The following is a 23,813-nucleotide window of genomic DNA, read 5'->3' on the forward strand; positions in this document are numbered from 1 at the left end:
TCAAGCTTATATTAGGTGAGGTCCATGATTCATTTTTATCAGGAGAATAGAAAAGGGGTGCAGACATCTCCAAGCTGCTTTGTAATCTTGTGTTTACACATCAGCCTGCATCTACTTATCTCCCTCTCCATCATGTTGAAGTGTTGAAGAGTAAAATGGTGCAATCTCTTAATTTCTTTTCTTACCTCAGTCACCACTTTGGCTGTGGCTGAACAAATCTTTGTCAGAAAAGCGCATTCAATAGCAAAAACTTTGGAACCACCATCTTAACCACCACCATATCATTAGACTGGGGCAGGACAGTGAATCAGCTCAAGAAACTGATCCTGCTTAAAAATAACCTGGCAAGCAGAGTAATACAGATCCCCAATCCAACACAATAAATCCCCTTAAAACACCTGGGCAGGTACAGCTGCCAAGAAGGAGCAAGGAAGGCAGCAGTGCTGCAGCACTGTGAGCACTCACTGGCAGCTGTGCCCTTGTGAGCATCTTTGCAGAGTGACTTGGCCCACCACAGTCCCAGCCTAGGTACCTTTCTTGTGGCAGTCAGCTACCTGCCAGATCATGTTTTCATCTCTAAGGACAGAGCTCTCTGAGGGAGAAATGCTTTATTTATTCTACAGTTATTCTCACCCACAGCATGCTCACAACCCTAACTCTACCCAGGAACAAAAGAATATGTACTGCCCCACACTCCTTTATCCTTTCTACTTCTTCCAAGGTCTTGAGTCCAAATCCTTATAAGCAGACCCCAATAATCAAAATTAAGCTTCCCACCAATACAGAGACCTAAGTCTATGAAGTTTAAACCAGCAAAGCTGCATCATTATAGTGAAATACTATGTTTAAGATGGACCCATTTGATAGAAAGGTCAGAAAATGAAAAGAAATTTGTGAATTATTATTCTTAAGTCTTGACTAGTTACAGAAATGGCTCTCAGCAAACATACGTGCTGCAACCTAAAATGTGACAGCTATCAAATAAAATAGTATCATATAAAAAACATGCTAATGTACTGAACCACTACTCTCCAATACATTAAAAAGCAGAGGTATAGCTCATCCTTACATTTACCAGCAGGTTCTTGACAAATTGTGTATGTGCTAACATTTTTCTGATTTTAAGTTTTGTTAAGAAACACAATTTAAAGTCTTTTGTAAGAAAAATTATATGACTTGTTATTTTTCAACTATCTTTTCTGATTTAATAACACTCTCTCCAGAAAGTGCAATCCTTCCTCTTCTCAGCTACAAATAGCTATTATTCACAATATACTAAATGGAATAATTTCTTTTTTCCCTATGCCCTCAATTTTTCAGGTGCACTGTCAGTCCAGTATTTCTAAAGTCCCTGAAAAGAAATAAAGCAAGCCATACCTTACTGATTTCAGAATCTTCCCCTAATTATAGTCTACATGTTGTAGAGAAAAATCAGTCATGGGAAGTTATCATAAAACACAAAGGCAATAGCAATCTAATTTACTTAGACTAAAGAAAGATCCATCAGCAGCTGTTCACCAACTGCATGGAGAAATACAAACGCACCACAGAGCATCGCAGGCTGCTTTACAACAAACAGAAAAATCCAACAGAAAATGCACAAGCAAATGTAATTTATATTCTAAAGGAGAAAGAAAACAAAACAACAGCAAAAAGAGAAAAAAAATCCAACAAAAAGCAAACATACAAAAAAAAAAGCACTATCAAAAATACTATTTCACCACAGCTTATAGAAATAATTAATACTGTAATAATTCTCACTACAAAAGCTACCACATAGACCTCAAATACTGAGCATGTGTGGGAAATTACTGAGCACAAGGAAATAGACAAACCAGGCAGAGGATGAAATTAACTGAAATAATTACAAGTTTTCCAACTCAGCATTCCAGATGATTTCTGGTGTACGGCTGTAACCAAGTTGAATTTAAAGGTACAACACGGCTAAAAATGTCAGTTTCAGTATAAACCAGATACACTTTTTCAGCACTCTAACTACAGTAACTGTAGATATTGATATTCATTGTGTGAGCTAGAAGAACAGAGAATGTGAAATCAATAACTGAGAACAAAACTAATAGTGACAAAGAAGACAAAAATGCTGAAAGTGTCCTTCCTGATCATTCCCGTCAGGTTTTGAAAGAGAAATGCACAATTCAACACAATCTACAGAGAGGGAATACCACAAATATTCCTTCATCAACTGCAGCAGTCTACTCTAAAACAAAGGTTAGACTAGAACCATCCACTAAAACCAGAAACAAAGCCTGTTATTCTTTTTCTTCCACAGCAAGTCAGTTTGGCTTGATTACAACGAGATTATCAGCACCACCATGTTCCACAAAACAACCTTTTCACAGATAGATGACTCTCTAAACAACAGAGATTCACTGCAGTAGGTTAAAAGGCATCACTGAAGTTAAAAAAAAAAAAAAGAAAAAAAGACAGACGTTCCTTAGTTACTCTGGATGAAATTTTATTTTCAGTGTACAGCACACATTAAATGTATTTTATTTTTTTAAGTTATAAAATACAAAACTGATATGAGTTTATCCTAGAACTTCAACCTTCAGAGACAGTTGCAGCATATTCCTCTATCTATGAGTACAGAAAGTCAGCCTCAAGAGTAACAATAGACAACATAATACACCCCACTTCTATCCAGTCCCTGCAAAAAGACTAGGAGCTCCAAGCCCTTGGCAGAGACCAGCAAAGGCTTCTGAGAGAAGCACTAAGCAAGATAAGACATATGCTATTTCCTTGTGGGAAGGGAAGAAGGGGAAGAAGGGGAAGAAGGGGAAGATGGGGAAGAAGGGGAAGAAGGGGAAGAAAAGATAGAAAAGAAAAAAAAAGAAAGAGCTAAAATTACAAAAGTGGAAAGAGAAATGTGGGAAAAGCTAGGAGAAAACAAAAGATAGATGACAAAAAGAACTGATATAAAAGCTAAAGATGCTCAGTCAATAGAAACTGAACAATGCCCTTCTCTTGAGTAATAAAAGCTACACTTTTTGACCTCATGTCAAAAGCAGCACACAGCTGAGCCAGCAAGACAAGAGTACAGGCCTTGGGAAATAAGGAAGCAAAGTTGGAAGAGATGAAGATCTAAAGCATCTGCAGAAATCCATGGCCCAATCTGCATCCCTTCCAGCAAGTTTCAGCTGGTTAGGGGAATACAAAATCCCAGATGTAATTTTCCCTCATATCTGTAAAACTGCAAAAAGAAGGGTAAGACAGGACAATGGGCATAGCCCCCGAATTTAGACAGAACAACCGAAGGTCCTGGACAATAAAGACAGGTAAGGTGAGAACACAGTATAGATTCTGAATATGATCTGGTATTACACTTTTCATGCAGCAGCAGCAATGACTCCAGAACACAGTCCAAGGACACAGTCCAACACACAGAAATGAGAGATTAATTCCACATTTGGACCAGTGGACCAGTTCCAAAGGACTTCAGTTCACTGGGCCAGCATCTGAAGATTACTGGTACTTAGACACCCTGCCTAGGTATACAGCACATACACTTTGAAACATTCATCATGACACTAAACTGGGAAGAAAAGGAGTCTAAACGAGGTGATTTACTGTCTTTTTTTTTTTTTTTTTTGTGCAGAAAAGCACATGGTTTTTCTGTCTATTCAAGGGTCTTCCAAGAGATAAGTTAGCTGTGTTACTCTGACAATGGCATAAAACTGGATGAAACTAGCCATATTTAAATATATTACCACCCATCCCCACTGGCCAAATGAAACTACCAGTAAGGTGTATGACCCTGGCCCAGGACACACCAGTGAGGTGATGCCACACTCATGTGACAGGATCCGAGTAAGCTATTCCCATCCCACAAGGCTTCCAGCTGCAGATCAACAATGCACTGAGAGCCTGATGTTCAGCAGCTTTTATTCCCCAAGAAAATGACAGGGTTAATCAATAACCAGCCAGCTTTCAAAATACCACTTACTCAGACTCTATTTGAAGGTACAGTATATACCTTTGGAATAGGCTCCTATTCCGAGTCCCAAAAACCCTTCATCTTCTCCTCTCTTGACTGTTACCTCAACTACACACAGACTCTGAAAAGACCAAATGTCCAAACTCCCACGGCCACATCAACCACATCATCCTGGTCTGGATAAAAAAAGTGCAGGCAGCAGGTTGAGGGAAGTGATTCTATTCCACACTAGTGAGACCCCACCTGGAACACTGCATCCAGTTCCAGGGGCCCCAGCACAGGAAAGGCACAGCCCTGTGGAGCAGATCCAGAGGAGGGCCACAAAAATGGTGAGAGTATCTATTCTGTGAGGAAGGGCTAAGAGAGTTGGCATTTTTCAGTTTGGAGAAGAAATTTTTTACAATGAGGGCAGTGAGACACTGTAACAAGACACCCAGAGAAGTTGCAGATGCCTTCTCCCTAGAAGCCGAAGTCAGATACAATAGGGCTTTTTGAGCAATCATATCTAATGAAAGATGTTTCTGCCCACAATGGAAGGGTTGGATTAGATGATTTCTGAAGGTCCCTTCCAACCAACCCAAACCATTATATCAAATTAAGTGCTTAAAACTGGATTGTTTCAAGAGCTCCTGTAGCATGTACCCCTTTCCAGAGTTAACTACCACTCCAGTTCTTCCCTGAATCTGCCTTATTTCACCCAGTTGCTCTACCTGCCAGCAGCCTATCTTCCCTGTGTCTGAATAACCAGCTCCATGTGGATTTTTGCTGTAATGACATTTCCAATGTGACAAAAGCAGTATCGGTGGCATAAGGAAGGATTATGCTTCCAGAAATTACTAAGAGTCTCTTAATACATAACCACAGACTTGGTCATCTATATGCTCCAGGCATGCACTTTTCTCACCTTTTTTAAAGGTTCAACACTATATGCTTATTTTGCTTCCAACGATTGCATAATACTGGGATATAATTAGACAAAGTTACCATGAAAGAACCTTGGAATTCATATCCATTATATGGTAACCTACAAATAGTACAATAGTCTTGCCTTGGTTACCTTTTGCTCATAGAAACTTGTTTTACAAAGTGGATGATAAAAAAGAGCACTGATGAACTTTTGTAAAACTAATCTGACAGAACTGAAAGAGACCTTCTGCCCACACCATGAAACAGGGGAGAATGATTTATGCAAACTCTTAGGTACTGAATGCCAGAAATTCTTACATGAGCCAGAAATTACAGGAAGTATTAATTTCCTAATTAAGGACAGTTCCTTATTTTAAAACAAACTGATCTTCACATCTTCACATACATGAAGTCCTGCAGTTCTACCTCAGAACGTAAGAGAAGCTGGCAAAGCAACAAGAAAGCAAAGTAACTAGATTTGGTTTTGATGAAATTTTTTTTTTTATTTTAAATAGAGACCAAAAAAACTGAAGTTGGTGATTTTTTCATTCTGGATTGAAACAGCAAGAACACTGAAAGTCAGAGAAAGTGCATTTGCATAGTCATTTAATTGAAATGAATTGTCAATACCATTAATTGGCTCATAAAAAGCTACGTATCTTCCACAAGTAAAAACAGGATAAAAAGGCATTATGTTATCAGTCACTGAGGGAAGGCCCTCAATAGATGGCCAATAGCACAAGTCACACATTCAAGTTTTAAAAATATAGTTCTACATTTTATGGCCACAAAATTCCCTAAATGTGTTACAGAGATAGTACAGTCTAAGTTGTTCTTATTTGCTTATCAAGGTTACTGAAACGGATTGGAAAGGCTAATCCAATTCACTATTACAGCAAATTGTAGCTTTTAAAACATCTCCTGTTCCACTCATGCAACATCAATCTTCAACGACTTCAATAAAAATGGAATTATTTCACTTTTTAAAAATACTGCTAAATATATTTTTCTTGTGTAACATATAGGATGCAACATCTCTTATTTAAAGGCCAGATGGCACTGCATTCACTATTACATTGCTAGTGTTCCTGAAATAAACTTCCGAGTTCTTCACATTCAGTTTTGTCATTTACCAACCAGCTGTGATTAACACTGAATGCTCTACCTACTCAAACTCTGTAAATATTTCTTGCCATGCTAAATTCAGTTAAGCCACAGTAGGAGTTTTTAATACTATTTATATCAGCCCAGCAGACCACCTACATATAGTCCTCCTTCTACGTATTTGTGAGATAAGCTTCCCCATCACTTCTGTTGTATCATGTAAGACTCTTATGTTAATGAGACATTATTATGCTAAACCTGAAAAGAGAATTAAATTGTCTTGTTCCACACAATATTAAGAACATTTTCTGTTCTTCGTGATGCTACCAAATGCATAAGCTGCACTTGAAACATCCAGGCATACATAAAGAAAACCAGCCATGGGCTGGCCCAGGAATCCATTCTAAGGATTAGTATGCCATTCTGATCTGCTCCTGGACCATCTATATGGAGCAGGTCACCCCCGCCTTTGAAGATCTTTTATTCTCCAGCTACTTCTTCCATGATCAATATTAGAGATTTTGTTTCAGAAGCTGCTGAAACTTTGAAACCTCTGGAATTAAACATATATATATGCAAAACCATGACCCTCTGTGACTAACACAAAATCTCTGGGTATTTGTGGTTCCATAACTGTTGAAAAACACGCCTGTAACAAATCTCTCTGCAAAACAATGCTCCTAAGCACAGCAACGTTTGTTCTATTCTTTTCATTATGTTTGCTTTCATAATGAAACGCCTATTTCAGCATTCTACCTGCTAGCTGCAAATGTTAAGAGGAAAATATCTCTGCTTACCTGGTAATTCCCTTTCAGTAGTAAGGTTCCACAGATCCATTCAGCCTGCTTGCAGCTTGGGGGTAAACCAGACTCATCAGTCATCAGCATCAGAATATCCTTCACATCTAAAGAAATTCACCCCTCCCCACATCAAAAGTTCCTGAAGCTAAAATAAAGCTATGCTACTTTCTTGCATCACAGATTGTGCAGTTGTCTTTAAAAAAAGGGGCTGGGGGGAGGCGGAAACTGTGAATGATGAGGATACTACAAATCATTGTATTTCTGTGACCTTTTGTTGAATCCTCAGGATTTTGAAATCACGTCCAAGTAGGAGACCATATGTGTATTTTTGAGGGGAGGAATAAAGATTGCATATGGCAGAGGAAAGCTTTTTTCATCTGCCATGTAGGGAACTTCCAAAATACTCTACCTGCCAGTCATGAATAATCTCTTATTTTAAAGCTTATTAAAAAAAAAAAAAAAGAAAAAAAAAAGGTAATCTGGTAATCTTTATCTTTCCCAGGCACAGACAAGACTGCTGAAAAAATGGTGAAAGCTGGGTATGAGTTAGGTATCTGGTGTGCCAGTGGGCACCAGGTCTCAAATCATAATTTAAAGCACACTAGTGAAGCTCTGCCTTTTGCTTCATGTGTTTAAGAATTTAGCCGATTTTGCTACCCCTACAGAACATGACGGATAACTGTCTTCTTCACATATGTATTTCATGCTGAAAGGACTGTTTTTTCAGCTAAGGCCAACTCCTCATAAAGCACTGCTCTGAGAGTCCAATGCTAGATTAAACATTAGAGACACATAAAAGGCTCTCCAAAGAAGGTACTTGGGTCTTATTCAAGCCTAAGAACCACAAATAAATAAATACACAAACTGACACAATCTCTCTTCTCTTTCTAGACATTAACCCATAAAACCACTATGAACATGTCTAAAATCATCAATCTTTACTGGTAAAAAGCCATTTTTACCAGTAAGTGGTAATTACAGTGCCTGAAGCCAACACTACAGAATGAACACATATGGACAAGAAAGGTGCTGGGCATTAGAATATTCATGCTATTATTATAAGACATGCCCTAGGAAGCCTCACAAACATCCTAATTTATTCAAATATCCTTACGTACAAATACTCTGCTTTTTCAATTTCAGGAAAAAGTCATGCCCTGTCTTTTGGGTGTTATATGAACAAGGAAGTATTGAAGAAAAATAATCCTAGAAGCAAGGAGAAATTCCTAAATGTTACCCACGCTGGGAGGAACAGGTTATGCCTGCTTGTTAGGCAGCTCTAGACACAGAGGCCCTGTAGAATAGGCAAGGAAATTAGACTTGCTCTCATTAGACTGAGAAAGGCTGTAAAAGACACTCCTACTCAAAGCTTAAATGGTGTAACTTGTTTCTCCAAATGGTTCAACTAGCCAACAGGACAAGTCCTGCTCCAAGCTGCACCCACCTAATTATCAGCTTAAGTATCTCCCATGCATTAGCATTCACGGTTGTACTCTAGATAGCAACCAAATCATGAGTTAAGAGAACACAAATCACAGAAAAACGCAAAGAGCAGCACTGGTAATATTAGGATATCTAGTCTGTTATCTAATCCTGTGACATATCTTTCTAGAAAGCCCTGAAACAATACATGAGCTTACAAGAAGTAGGTTTAATCCAGCAAGAAAAAACAGCACATGTAACAGCTCCAGAAAAGCAGACTGAAGTGGTCACACAGCATAAGAAAAGTTGACATACTCTGAGCATGGCTATGCATAAGCAAGAGGAACGACAAAAGGCCCAGAGAAGGCCCTGCCTATGTTCTTCAAACATCCAGTTGAAAACACTTTAAAATACTCTTTTTGGCAATACAAAGGAAAATAAAAATATAAAAGATCTGCACAGAAGAATGCTTAACAGCACAGTAAAAGTACTGATGGAACTCTACATATTAGTAGTTTGAACAAGTACAGACACTGGCCTGGAACAGTGAAGCTGAACTCTGGCACTCTTACATCAGACCATGGGAAAAACAGACTGGATATCTGACTTCACAAGGAAGACACACTTCCACTAAGGGTTCAACTCAAGTCTATTACCTGCCATTAGTAAGAACTTTCTTATGAACATTAAAGTACTGCTGTTTGTAAAAGATTTGCCACTGCTTTTGCTGCTTTCTCCATTTAAGACAGTAAGGCAAATCTCCATCATCACAAGATTGTAAGTAGGTCTCTGTGTTATGTGAAAATGAGTTAGAGATTTCACTGGCTGTATTAGGCAGTTTCCTAGACAGCACTATAAGACTGTAAGCAATTAGATGCACTTCCCCAAGGTTCCACATATTCTAGTGGCCAGAAGATCTGCAGCAAGCACAGGAACTTGAAATTTTCCCACAAACAAGTCCAACTATAGAAGAATAAATACCAGTATATATTTGTTTGCTCACTATTTGGCAGATCTCATATAGAGCACATTGGTCCTGCCTATTCTATCAAATAACAACATGCATTATTATCCAAAGCATTTTGAAACTCCAATATGGCATTTGCAAACATATCCAAACACCTTATACAATCTTACTTAGTCTGCTGAGCCAGAAAAACAAAATTAGCATTATTTTTCAACTCCCAGCACTGGGGGAATGAGGTCCCAGCAGATAAAAAGAACAAAAGAGGGAAAAACATAACAAGTTTGTGGGTTTTACCTTTGGAAAAGCAACAGAGCATTTCACTGCTTTTACCAAATAAAAGTTGAGTGGCAGCACCATCAAATTCACTTGCAGTAAATGATGAAAATTTTGCCAACTAAAATAGGAAAGTTGCACTTGTTGATAGCCAGAAAAAAAAAAGTCTTACTTATAAATTTAATACTAAAAACATCAGTAAAATTCACTCTCAGAAATGATCCATAACAGTTCAACTTCCTGTTGACTTCCCAACATATTCCCACCTATTTTGAATACCTGATGAGGCAAAACCAACAGCCCCACACATCTGTCTCTGCTTCTTAAAATATAAACCTGGTAATAAAAAATTGTATTAATGAGATTAAAGTGATTTTGTAGAAATACAATATTCATATTCCAAACAGCTAATGTGGCAATACTGCCCAGATCAAAGCAGGCCTGTCAGACTTGAATAAAAGTCTATCCTTCCAGAAGAACTCACCAAGACAAGCTTGTAGCTCTTCCTAACACAAGTGAGGACCACAGCTTTTTAGTTTCAATATCAAGGATCAGATACTGACTTTAAAAGAGGATGGGTTGCATTGCTCTGTTATGCAAGAGCTCACGCTGAAACAGTATCACAACATTTCCATGAACTGCTTAGGATCAGTAGGAAGCAAAATTTTACCTTTCTTTCTTGCACGACTCCACATATCAACATCTCTACAAATTCTGGTATCCCCATTTTAACCGTACTTGTTTGCAGCCACCTGCTCCAAATCAGAGGCTCTCATCTCTCACACTACCAAATGAGAGGCAGAACAAGAATGATAAGCCAGAGCCACCACAGCCAGTGAGCTCTCAGGGAAGCCAACAACCTTCCCACAGCTACTGTCTGCAAAGCAGCAATCCACACCATGCTTTTGGGAATCATGCTTGTCATGTTTCTTGTATTTATTTTCAGAATCAGGAAGGATCCCAAATTTTTGCCCTTGATTTTCAGTAAATGTCAAGCCTCAACAAGCCTTTTCTTAGCTGCCAGTGCTGAAAAAGCTGCATGAAAAGTTTTGTCAACTTTTACAGTGAAGGAAGAATATCACAGAACTCCTGGCCCATGCAATTCTTTTGGTAAGACTCTTCCCTAGTCACTGGGCACACACTATCTGTACCTGTTAGTGCTTGTGGGAGGTTTCAGAAGATATTTTCCACTTCTGTTGCAGCTGGCATGGTGCCAGCTGAGAGCTTTCATGGGAAGTGGCTAAAGTAATGCCAGTCTGAACTTGACTACATTGCAGGAGCTCTTATGATTTAAGATCCTTTCTGCAGGACTCCTCTGTTTAGAAACACCTGGATTTTACTGAACAACAAACCAGTAAAAATGGTAATAGTTGTGCGCAGCTGTTTGCCAGGGTAGAATACTGAAGATGTTTACACGTGCTCAAGGAGAAAATGGACAAGTACACAAAACAGAAATTCATTATGGGTTATCAATTAGACAAACCAAAATCCAAAGCTCAGGAAATCCTCTGAACCAGAAACAATCAGGGGATGGAAAAAAGAGTCATAACACACACACGCATTGCTCTTCTAAACCCTCATCAGGCATCTACTTATGGCAATGGCAGAAGGAAGCTGGGCTAGATGAGCTTTTGAGCTGAATCAGCACAGTGATACTCATATATTTAAGTCTGGAGACAGGGAACTACTACTTCTCCTTCAAACTGGAAGAGACACCCATCTCTCCACTAAGGGGGAAAGAGATTTCCCATCCGCAAGTGTGGATGTTTATTTCAATCAAAAGGAGACACATAAACGGTGGTCACTTCACTTTTCATGTTTCCACTTTGGAAGTCTGTCCTTGCAACACTGATCTACCTTCCAGAGTGAACAAACATCTTAAAAACATATAAAACGTCATCTTAAGAGCTGTTCCATGAGTTTTCATCTCCACAGCTCCCACTGAAGTTTTTTCAAAACCAGGCTGCTCCCATAGCTCGTTAGGAAGCTTCTAAATTTCCATCCTGATCACAGCCAGCTTTTACCCATCTGTTCTTGTGCCAGCAATTGCCTGGTTTTGAGCTAAGCTGCAAGCCATCTGACATGTTCACAATAATGGATCAATGGTCTACTTAGGAAAGCAAAAGGTCAGATCAGCATGACAAAACATCGAATTAATTCTGCACCTAAAATTCCAAGTTATTTTAAATCCTAAAGAAGAGAATTGAACTACACACATACACACTAGAGCTTTTGCATTAACCTGCTAATGTCAAGTGAAAATGCCATGTTTCAGGGTTTTTTAAAACAGATCCTTCCAACTTGGAAAATAGAAAAAAGTAAGGGTAGACTTGTAAATAATTTTATAGGTGTATTAAATATCATTATGCGAGTCATTCATACAATAAGTGCAAAAATAAAGAAAAAAATTAAAAGTAATAAAGTGCAAAGAACTTACTTCCCAATGTTTTCAGGTAGTGCTTGCAGAGAGATATCATTTACTGAAAGACACGTTAGATTCTGCAATTCAGGAAAGCTTTCGGGCAACCTGTGAAGATATTAATTCAAATCAAGGACTTCCAGAAGTATTCTCATGCATGTGAGCAAGACTTTATTTAGCAAATACACACAGAGGAAGGAATGCCCAGATTCCAGCATGACTCAGAAAATTCTAAGAATCATTAAATAAACACCCATGATTTAGAGTCTTTAAAGTTTATTCTGTGTCAAAGAACAGGTGATATACCACTCTCTTCCCTACACCCAATTTGCAACTTCAAAACACTACAGGGCTTGAGAACATTTTAAGCATTTTCACAAAACTGAAAAACAAAATCAATCACATTTAAAAAAAAACCCACAAACTTTTTTATTATTATTTTTCCATATAAGCAAATGGTAAAATGATTAAATTTTATTTTTATTCAGGCTCCAGTTACATACATGCTAATAGCAAGGCCATTTTATATTAGCTGCCAGTCTGCTCTTCAACTGCTGTTTTTTTGGAGAAACATGCTGTTCACTATGAAGACAATGTTCTGCTGTTACAGCATTTCATTTACTGGCTCACAACACAACACAACAGCATGTTAATCTCCCCTTCTTACACTATAAAATGCAATCATATGCAGAACACTTCTAAGTTCCCAAAGCCTTTAGGTCCATCACCCAGCTGGTCTTCTGCAAGGCGTGGCTCCTCATTCCCCCACCCTGAGGGGCTCCTGTGCCACTTGCTGCTCACTGGCAACACCAAGCAGCTCAGTTTGCAGTTGCACAAGAGACAGGATGAGGTAAAGTGGCCAATTAGGTCAAGAAGCAGAAGCTACTGGCCCAGTCACCCAACTTCTGCTTGACCCCCAGGGCCTGCAACCTAAGATCAAGCTGTAGCATTTGGTTTGGTTCCTGCTCTCCCCATCACGCAGCTCAAGGCACACAGTATGACCTGCAGGCAACTTGCCAAATGGAGACACACCAGCAGGCAAATACAACTCTGCACAGGGGGGATGAGGAGAAGGAAAAAGGCAAATTACAGTGTGGGGCAAGAGGGATTTTTCGTGTGACCAATTCTGTACTGCACTGCTTCATACTCTGGACCTTATTAACAGAAGATGCTCAATATCTTCAAAATGTGAGCTTCACTGGAACCATTCATTACCATTTAGACTCTAACAGGTTTAAGAGTGGAGTTAAATGGTTTGATTATCTTTTGCTCAGCCCTGATGTTTCCCTAACTCAATGATTATTGTAGGTCCCTTCCAACTAGAACTATTCTATTCTCTCTATAGCAGGCAGCAGGACTACCATATCTATAATAAATCTATACATATGTATAGAGATCTATAAATAAATGCATCTGCTTTTTACTGATATAAGTAATATATAAACCTGAAATAATCTGAAAACAGCTGGGAAAATGGTCTGCCAGCTACCTTTAATGCTCAGTTTCATCAGTGATTTAAGTTTGACGAGGCAACATACTGTATTGGTGGTAGGACATTGATTGCAAAGATCTCCAACTGGCTTTTAAGCTTAGAGGAAATAAGGAAAAGAATCAATGGCTAAAAAAAAGTTCGAGAACATTACACAAAAATAACTATTTGACTTTCCCACTCTGCCTGGGCAAATCTCTGCAAAAACTTACATGCTATTATACAGGTAAAACTGAAATTCTGGATCTCATCGCAGAAATACCTGGCAACCACACATAAACAGTTCCTGGAATGTGTGCTTTCTAACTTATTAAACTGCTTGGAGTGATATTTTCCAGGACATGCATATGCTTTGGAACCACTTTATCAAGAGTTTTTAGAATTCCCTTAAATTATCAACGAAGAGTTATGAGATCTATTTCAACACCACAGAAAAACTCTGTGTATTCCACCAAGCTGTGGCTGTGCATTACAGGTAGTGTTTAAGGAAACACATTACTCAGGCCTTATTGAGCACATAGAATGAAGAAGGATAACTAGAACACTACTACTGACACTTCTGATTTCAATACCACATGACACAGATCTGAGCTTTATACACTGCAACTGATGCCTGGAAAAAAGCTGCTCAGTGACCCTCACCACTTGTGTATCTAAACATCAGTTCAGCCTCAGTTTGCTTTGCTGGATTTTTGTGGTATTATTATCCTCACTATATAAATAGGCTACAGAGCCACGGGGATTAAGATCACAAGTGTCCCTTTAATGCTCAGCGATGTGACTTGCAGAGAACTTAGGAGGCACTATGGGCAATATTCAAAGCACACCTCTGAAGAATCTGAGCTGCACACGTGGGAGAAGCAGTCTTGCAAAACCACTGGAGTGCCTTAAGCTCTTACAGAGTCCTGTTTGTTACACTGCAGCAGCCCAGCCAGCCAGCTAACCCTGCGAGTATCTGACCATCTCAGTACAAAGCAAAGCAGGTCAGTGAGCACCCACTGTGAGCACTCTGGCTTGTGCGACTTGCTCAGCATCACAATGGAGCTCTGTAGCAATGGCTGGTTCAAGAAATAGTTCTCCAAATAGTATGGAAAGACTTTAACTAGCAAATCACCTCTTGCCATCTCCACCCTCACTTTACTAGATAAATTCCAAATTCTTCAGCAAATTGAACAGAGAAACGTAAGTAAGACTCCTCTTCCATACTAAAAATATGTGTAACCTCCAAATCTCAGCTCATCAGAACACAGGCTGGCAGCAGACACAGCAGCCACCGACAATCACAGTGCATTTCTGCCTCATGTTACTGCATGTCACGGTGTCCCAATTGACAGGAGAGTGATGAAATGCTAGTCCAAGCTTTAATCATTAGTAAAAGCCATTATCTGCAGCAGCTGATCTAAAGTCTATTCCAAATCGTCAGGCACCTGGGTTTGTGCCAATTCATTCGCTCTACCCACTGCTGTATCTTTCCCAAGGATGAACATGGTTTTCCTAAGCATTTCAGAAAAGGAATGAAAATAATTTTATAGACAATCAGATTTACCAAATCAGATTTTTCTGGTTGGCTAACAAATTTCATCCCCACCCAAAGAAAGATGCACATGACTTTTTAAATCTGAACTTTTGCTGCAGTCTCTGTCAGACACAAACACAGTTGGCAATATTACACAGAGTCTAGGTCACAATTTTTAAGGGCTTATTTAAAATTGTAATTGTTATAGCAAGATTGCAATTCTGCTATGTAGTAGAAGAAGGTGAAGTTACCTAGTCAGTGGATTGCCACTGAAATCTGCTACCTGTAGTGCTCTGCAGAATGAGATGCTTTCTGGTATCTCAGGAATATCTGCAGAAGAAAAAAAAAGGAAAAAATCGTCAGCAATTGTACTGCATCTGCACTGAAATTATTGCATAATGACAGTAAGTAACTCGCTACTGCAAGGACTTATCTTGGTATCTTTCACGACATTTCAACATGCAAGACGGTAGTACAGAACTTAGAAGCAGACCCATTTTGTGCTTTTTCACACCTCATTTTCCCCTCCTGCTCCATGTTCCTACTACTCACCTGTCCTTGGGCTGATCTTTATCAGACTCTGCCCATCAAAAGAATAAGACAACCAATGTGCTAGGGCTATCCTAAAGAGCCAATAATAATCTGAACTTCTGGTGAATTATCAATACATGTCCACATTCTGTAGTGGAATAAAGTACATGAGAATGGAAAACAGTGGAAGGAAGAAGAGAATGTGCAAGTCTCTCCACCTGTTTCATACACCAATTGAGCAGAAACATCCTCCCTTACACCATAGCCAATTCTGAAATTATATTCACTCTGACAGGTTGCAAATAAGTGCCGCTACACCATTTCAGACTGCAAGGAAGAAAACAGATATTTGTTCATGAAAACTGGTGGGCTTTTTTCAAGGAACTTCAATATAGCACATTTATCTACTCAAGTCAAGTACGTCTTAGAAATAAAATTGTCTTCTGGCACTTACAGCAAACTGAATATCCACAAATAGATTGTCAGTCTTCTGATCAAGTACCTGTTTGCTGTCACTGAGATCCAGCAAAAATTGAACAAATATTTTGGTTTTCTTGAATGTCAAAATTAATCTTTATGATTGATTTTGAAAGTAATTTTTAAAAAAAGGCAAATTTTTAAGGAAAGATCAGACTTCTATTTCAAAGTTTTCAGCTATTTCCACTGACCTCAGCAGCCATGTATGATCTAAATATATTGAAAAAAATAGGGAAATTAGTTATTTTCCTACATAGCTGAGTAACTCAGAATTGACTACCTACGTGTTTTGTTCAGATTTTCTCCCCTACAGAGATGTGATGGAGAAAGAAGGGTAGAAAAGAGGAAAGTGTACCTGCTCACCAGGCTCATCTCTTGCCAGTTAATCTCACCAAAAGCATCTATTTTGAATACTTCCCAACTCAAACCATTCTGTGATTTTGTCCTGAGTTGGGAAGCATCACCAAGTCCCACCCCCCTGCCATGGGCAGGGACACCTTCCACTAAACCAGGTTGCTCAAAGCCCCATCAAACACAACTTTGAAGACTTCCAGGAATGGGGGACATCCACAGCTTCTCTGGGCAATCTGTTCCAGTGCCTCATCACCCTCACAGCAGCTAATTTCTTCCTAAAATCTCATCTAAATCTAGTCAAATAAACACCAGAACTTTTATCTTGCCTTACAGGAAATACTGACACTGAACTTGGCTAACCAACAGCAAGTAAAGATTGTGTCATCCACTATCCTTGCTATTCTTCCCTGGGAACTAGCTGGAAACATTCTTAAAGGGACATCTCTATTTCAAAGCTTCTGAGGACTGAGAATTACTTATTTCTTTGCAAAAAAGTCAGCATCCACAAATTTTAAAATGCATTTATGATCACACACAACCCTTTCAGAGACACATGCTTTAGCATGACAATCATTCTCACTGATTAAAAACAAGCCAACAAGCAAACAATAAAAAGTAAAGCTGAAGTAAGAACTATCCCAATTTGTTTGAGGAAAAAGATACATACACATAACAATACAACACATAAAGCAGAAGATAAATCCTCATGCAGAAGTTTCTAAAACTAACCACGTGACTGATTTCCTCCAACAAAATATATTTTCATTGCCACACTGCAAAATAGTTTCTCTTGTATGTCTGTATGATGTACTACAAAACCAGAAAATATGCCTTCTCAGCAAAACTATTTTGACATGCTTTTTCTGTTTTAACAGTCTTGGATACTATCTGTAAAAGCCAACAAGTATCCAAGCTAAGAAAAAAATATTCCAATATATGATTCCATTTGCAAAAACATAGAACAGGCACTGCTTAGTTTGAATGCATTTGCAAATTACTGAATCTGTTCTGGAAATAAAATGTGCTTTCCCAAACTATGAAGTCACACCATGAGCAAAACACTTCAATAAGAAATGCAAACAGACACAGGGAAAACAAGAGAAATTCCATTTTTTTGGGTTTTTTTTCACATAATCTCTGACCAAGGAGATGGGAGTAAAGCAATGTCAGAAGACTTTTCCATGGTTGAAGGACTGGGTTAGAGACCACCTAGGCAGAGTTGACTTCCACAAGTCCATGGCCCTGTTGGTACCCGTTCACATGTGCTGAAGGAGCTGGTGGACACCACAGCCAGGCCACTCAACATCATCTCTCAAAGGTCACAGGATGAAGAGAAGTGTCTGAGGACTGGACAGAAGCAAATGCCAGCCCTGTCTACAAAAAAGGCAAGAAGGGAGACCCAAGGCACTATTGGCCTGCCAGCTTCACCTCAACCCCTCCAAATGGATGACACAAAGGTGAGCAGGAACAGTCAGCATGGATTCACACCTGATCAAATTTAACACCTTCTATGATGAAAAAGCTATCTGGATGGATGAGGGAAGAGCAATGGATATTGTCTCTTTGGACTTTAGCAAGGCTTTTGACACTGTCTTCCACAATAACCTTGTAGGAAAACTCAGGAGGTGCAGACTGATCCCGAATGGACAGTGAGGTGGACAGAGAACTCACTGAGCTCTAAGTCCACACCTGGAGAGCTGTGTCACATTCTGGGCTCCCCAGTATGAGACAGGGAGCTCCTAAAACAGATCCAACAGAGGGCAACAAAGATATTTAAGGAATAGAAGCACTTCTCTTACCAGGAAAGGCTGAGGGAGCTGGCCCTGTTCACCTCAAGAAGAGACAACTGAGACAGGAACTCATCAATGTCTATCAGTATCTCAAGGGAGGGTGTCAAGAGGATGTTTCCAGTCTCTTCTTGGTGGTGCCAAGCAATAGGACAAAAGGCAACAGATGGAAACTGATGCACAGGAAGTTCCACCTGACTATAAGGAAAAACATTTTACTGTGCAGGTGACCAAGCACTGAAACAGATTACACAGGATTGCATCCAGCTGATTCTTGTATATCTCCAGGGAGAAGACTCCACAACCTGTCTGGGCAATGTGGTCTAGGATAATGCTGCTTGAGTAGGGAGGTTGGATCAATGACCCACTGTGATCCTTTCCAATATCACCCATTCTCTGATTCTGTAAAGTCTGTTTTCCTCCCCCTCGTTTAGCACTTTTTCACTATTTATTTCTCTCCTCTGCCTATCTGGACAAAGGATGGACAAAAATCAGTGCAGCTCTCTGAATTTAGGATCATTATACATTTACTGAATTCAAAAAGGTTGAAATGTAACTCATTTTCATTGCCAAGAATCTTACAAAGATTTCTCAAGCAAAACACAAGTTATGAGAAGATACTTTATCACTACATGTGAAGACTAGTATAACATTGTATTGCATAAATTAATTCAGAAGAGAAAAGAAGAGGTGCATTTTACTAGATGACAAAAAAATGGAGTGATAATTGTAGCAGAGAAGATAATGGTACATAATAAAACCACTAACATAATCAATTAGAATGCAGGAGAGGATATTAAAATATATCAAGAAGTCCTTATGTCTCTTGATGGATTAAGAGCTTTCACCATTAGTGTTGACTATTCAATTTTGTTAGAGACATTAACATATACATACCTGCCAATACCAGCAACAGTAAGGTTGAATACTTTTCTTGCCACTGCTGGATAACCAGCTCAAATCCTCCTTAAATATGTAGGATTCTTCTAATGCTACACTCTGATGAATGCTTTGCACTTACACGATGCCCCAGATGTTCTGGCATGCAGATTGTGCAGCACTGCTAATAATAAAGCCATAAACCAAACATAAGCCCTGTGACGTCTGACAGTACAGATACCCTGACAGTAGAAAAGAAATTGTGGCAGCAGCACTGAGTCAAAATCAAGCTCAGCAGTCATGTATACAGGAGGGCATGTGTCACCTTCTCCATTCAAAACACCTCTTCAGGTATTAATTGTTACAGTTTGCACAATAAATTGCTAACAATTTAGCAAGCCATGTACAAGTAACTTTAGAAATGAGTTTGACACTAAGGAATTCTCTACTGTTTAGATGAGGAAATTACTTCTAAAAATCCTTCTGCTTGATTATAATCCTTTCTTCCCTCCACCCCCCCCTCCACCCCCCCCCCCGTTTTCTTGGAGGAGAAGATTTTTACAACAGTTACATCAGTCAAACCACATTCCCCCACTTTCCCTCCTCTAATGGCTGGGAGGGTAATTTTTAAACTGATATAATTTTTGTATCACACATTTTTCCAGCATTCTATATTAAATTTCAAGACCGGATAATATTCCATCTACACAAAGGCTACAGTACAGCCAGCATCCCTTATACATCATGCAATATTGAGCATAATTTCCAACACCTAATCAATATCACAACAGCAATGGCCAGGAAAGTACTAGGCTGTGACAGGGCTGCCATACCAGAGCTACTCAAACAGTGACTCTCAAGTAAAAGATAAAAGTAAAAAGCATTTTTGCAAGAACTTTGATGAAGTCTCAGATATGAGAGATGCACCACATTCCTAAGGGAGAGTTTGCCATGCTCAAGAGTCTTTCAGGCAGCAACTACTGGATGCAGTCATATTTTCCACCTATGAAGGCAGCACAGAGCACTGGAGCTGGCACACTGCATACACCTCAGCCAAAGTCAGCTGAACAGACCTGATTTACCTGGAAAAAAGTGGAAAGTCCACCAAGAGGTATATACAGCACTTTTACATAAGACAGAACACCTTTAACTGCTTAGTGACTAGTAGTAATTCGTAAGTGTAATTCAGCAGTTGATTCGTTCACTCAGAATTTAAAGCCAAGGAAGTCCGTTGTCGACTCAAAAACTGTGAATCCATGCAGCATTCTCCCTCAGGAGAGATAAGCAGCAGCAAATCAGGTCTCATTCATCCAATTCAATGCACTGATTATATTTCATCCTCCTCTTTTCACATATATAATATACATTATCAACTACAGTATGTACACATACACCCACACACACAAAAGGTCCATTGAAGCATTAAGCACTGCAATGCTCAAGTGATTTAGGAGCCTAAAGGTTCTATTGTCACTTCCAGGGAAGTTGGTCTGTGCCAGCCACCTTCTCAGAGGGATCTCTGAGCCCTTGGAAAAGCTCAGTTTTCCAGCCCTGCTCTCCAACTCTTCTCCCCCTGCTAAACATGGAAGGAAACTGCCCACTTTGTCAAATACCTTTTAAGTAGGAATTTGTGCTGCAAGCATTTGTTTGTTTTTTTGACGGGCTCTCCAGACGGAAAGCCCAGCTGAGCATGCTGCTGTGTCACAGGTGTCCCCACCATATCTCTCTACCCTCCAAAAGCAGCCAAATGCGGCTCCCAAGGGTCTGATCCTGCAGGGGGGAAGGGATGGAAGAAGGTTACTCATCCTCTCCCTCCATTTCCATACTGAGATCGTGACATTCACAATGATCAGAGGGGTTTCCCTTTCTTTAAAAGCGGGAGGTTTTGCCACTAGCCCTAAAGTCAGAAGTCATCAACCTCTTTCAATGAAGTGCTGCAATTTTTGGGGCACAGTGTGACAGGAGTCACACGGTTCTTGCTAAGTCTATTAAGTGGCTCTCGAACATGCTGTAACATTTTCCTCTTCAGGCTCTGAGGCTGAGGATATACAACACACAAGAAGAGATAAAGCTCTCTTAAGACCTGTCTTTAAAGCTTTAAGGAAAATTCACCAACAGGTTCAGGTTGCATTTTCTCAAGTAAATCCCCTACTGAATAATTAACAAGAAACCGAAGAGACATGTCTCATCTCTCGTCCTCACTGCTTCTGGAAACATTTCTTTTCCAAACGACAAAAGCAGCAGGGAAAAAAGTCCTCTCAAAACAGTATTTCATGCCTACATATATATTAGATGTGCTACTTGAAAGAGAACTGTGCGGGGACTAAGAACAAGCTGGGTTTTTTAAGAGATAGCATGAGGTAATTCAACAGATTATCCTCAGCTGCAGGAAGCAGCAGAAACAGACATCAGGAGCTGTAAATTTGAAACAGGAGGAAAAAAGAAGGGCGGGGGGAAGAGAGAGGGGAGAGCTGGAAGACCAGATCAGAAGGAAATAATAGTTCCAGGTGAATTAAGTGGAAGACTCCAAATTCGACAACAAATTTCTGTATTCCCTTTTACTTATACATGCCAGTCAAGAGTTAAACAGAAGAGTTAATGGAGATATTTTTATAAGAATTTCCACCTTGGACCTCAAGGATAACAGAATTAAAAGCTTTCAGTCAGAGAAGTAAGAAGGTAAAAAATGTGAAAATTAGTATTCTATCTACAAAGCTGTGGATGAGAGAAGTGTTTTAACAGCAAAGTTCCAGATTTATTCCAGATTAATTCTTCAGGAACTTCACTGTCATGTCATCTTTCATTCTCAGTAAAATAGAAACCAAAACCCAAGCAAATCTGTGAATACAAGAGCTAGTAATTTCTGTCAGCAGATTACCATTTTATGATCGTTATTCTAGATTATCTAGAAAATTAAGTCTTTATTTTATGCCACTCCTATATGTACTGTCTGATGTTTAACACTCTAGCTGACTTGAGGCAGGCCTAAGGTTTCTGCCTCCAACTTAGCCTGCTCCTCTCCATAGCTTTCCCTTGAATTTGCATGAAGACACTATTGCTACATGCACACATAAGTACATTAGCAAAGTCTCATCAGAAAGAACAGTTAAATCTGGCAGAACATGCCATGATGGGAAAATCCACTTTTCTGCAATCCATTTTAAAATAACATCTTCTAGACTTCTCAAATTAAATTATTCCATCATGAGATTTCATTAATCTTCCTTTTCTCAATCACAGTCAGCACTTGCTGCTTCTTCCTTCTTGATGAGAAGCCCTGTGCAAGGACGTGGTCCAGTAATTTCTCACCTCACTTCTCCTGCTGCATATAAGGCTCTCCTCTTCCTCCAATGTACTGACATGAAGTTAATTTTAGTGACATAGATTCACAAATCAGATTCACTTTTACATCACTTCTTAAAAGAAAGTAAGAATTTCTACATGTCTGAGGCACTCTGCATAGCTCCAGAGTCCAAAAGTAACTTGCAGTAAGTGTTTCTTTCTTCCTTAATATGCTCCTTTGTACATCGACCCCTAAACTTCACATGTAAGACATTCAAGTGACAATGTTTTTAAGTACAAATTTTAAACTAAGGGAGAAATGGGAGATAATACAAAGAAAAGGAAAAGATATGTCACAAGAAATTAGTTGTGTCAAAAAAACTCCAATCCAAACATCAAAACTCAAACATGCAACACAACTGTTAGCAAGCAATCATCCAAAGGAGCAAAAAATTCTCTTATTTCCAAGTCTGCTTTCTTTCATTTATACCAAAAAAAAATTCCCAAAATTCCCACAAAACCAAAAACCAGTCACTGTTCAGACACAGACTGAAGTTTAAGTTACTCTACCACCGTACAAAACACAAGTCTCTGGTGGGATGTTCCATCACTTTCAGGTGTACACACCAGGGTTGCAGCAACTGCATTCACAGGATGCTTTCTCGTATCAGATAAGACATGTCTAAACATGAGCAGGAGAGCAATTCTTGTTTCTCTGTAAGCCCTCACTTGGACACAAATCAGTTCAGAAAGCAAACAAGCAAGATCCAGAAACTGCATATGTTAACAAGATAGATCCACTTGTCAACTATACTGTCTTCCAGCACAGGTTGCTGGCTTGGGGTTTTTTCCTTGTCCACTGAACAAAAAAGCATCAATTTCCATCTATTTCTCAACATTCTAAGTTTTGCTATTTGGCACCAGACCTGTATCAGCACATTCATGTCAAGGCAGCTGGTGGCAGGCAGAGAAGAGGATTTCATGGAGGAAGGCTCTGCTCAGATGCTGTGGAAGTACAGCAGAGGCAGAGGTGGACAGCCAGATAGGCAAGAGCATAAAGCAACAGCAGCAGCTGCCAGACAAGACAGCAGAGTCCATGGGAGGCTGTGGGATGGAAAAGACTCAAACTGAGTAGGCTTCTCCCTACTTAGCTTCTCTCTTCTCTGTAAAATAGCTGGATCACCAGCCCAGGCTGAACTGAAACAAGTGTTGAAGCCTTTTCTCCGTCAGAATTTCTCATTTGAAAAAATACTGGTTATCCTGCTTTCAAGCGGGGGAGAAGAAGAGGGGAACACTCTCTCACTTTGTGGGCAGAAGGGAAGCAATCCTACAGTACAGATGACAGGCACACCCTGGAGAGCAGATGGCTAAATTAAAAAGGGAAAGCACTGATATGAACAAGTGAGCTGACTCTCAGAGAGCAATGCACATTCTACACTGCCCTTCAGCAGAATGGACTGATGCACACTGCAGGAAAGCTTCCGCCTACTCACCTGGCCGTCTAAGAACTTGTTGAATAAAATCTACCTATCACATGATGCATGTGGTGTCCTGAGGATGACCAAGATCTCTAAAGAGACTTTCAATTAGGTTGTAAAGTGGCTAAAAAGAATGAACACTTCAAATAAAAAGCAGAAATATCCAACCACCTG

At 39.5% G+C, this 23,813-nt stretch overlaps 1 protein-coding gene across 1 annotated transcript in view; it reads right to left on the minus strand.

The window, feature by feature from the left end:
• The window catches only part of LRRC1 (leucine rich repeat containing 1), a 69,534-nt gene that overhangs the window by 24,770 nt on the left and 20,951 nt on the right, over positions 1-23,813 (minus strand). Inside the window, exons 3-4 of the mRNA XM_014869498.2 lie at positions 15,103-15,181; positions 11,865-11,954 (exon numbers count right to left, since the gene is read on the minus strand). Of these exons, the coding sequence (XP_014724984.1) occupies positions 11,865-11,954; positions 15,103-15,181 (169 nt within the window). The remainder of the gene's footprint in view (positions 1-11,864; positions 11,955-15,102; positions 15,182-23,813) is intronic.

The sequence above is a fragment of the Sturnus vulgaris genome, chromosome 3 (genome assembly GCF_052056855.1).
Source record: "Sturnus vulgaris isolate bStuVul1 chromosome 3, bStuVul1.hap1, whole genome shotgun sequence".
Classification (NCBI taxonomy): domain Eukaryota; kingdom Metazoa; phylum Chordata; class Aves; order Passeriformes; family Sturnidae; genus Sturnus; species Sturnus vulgaris.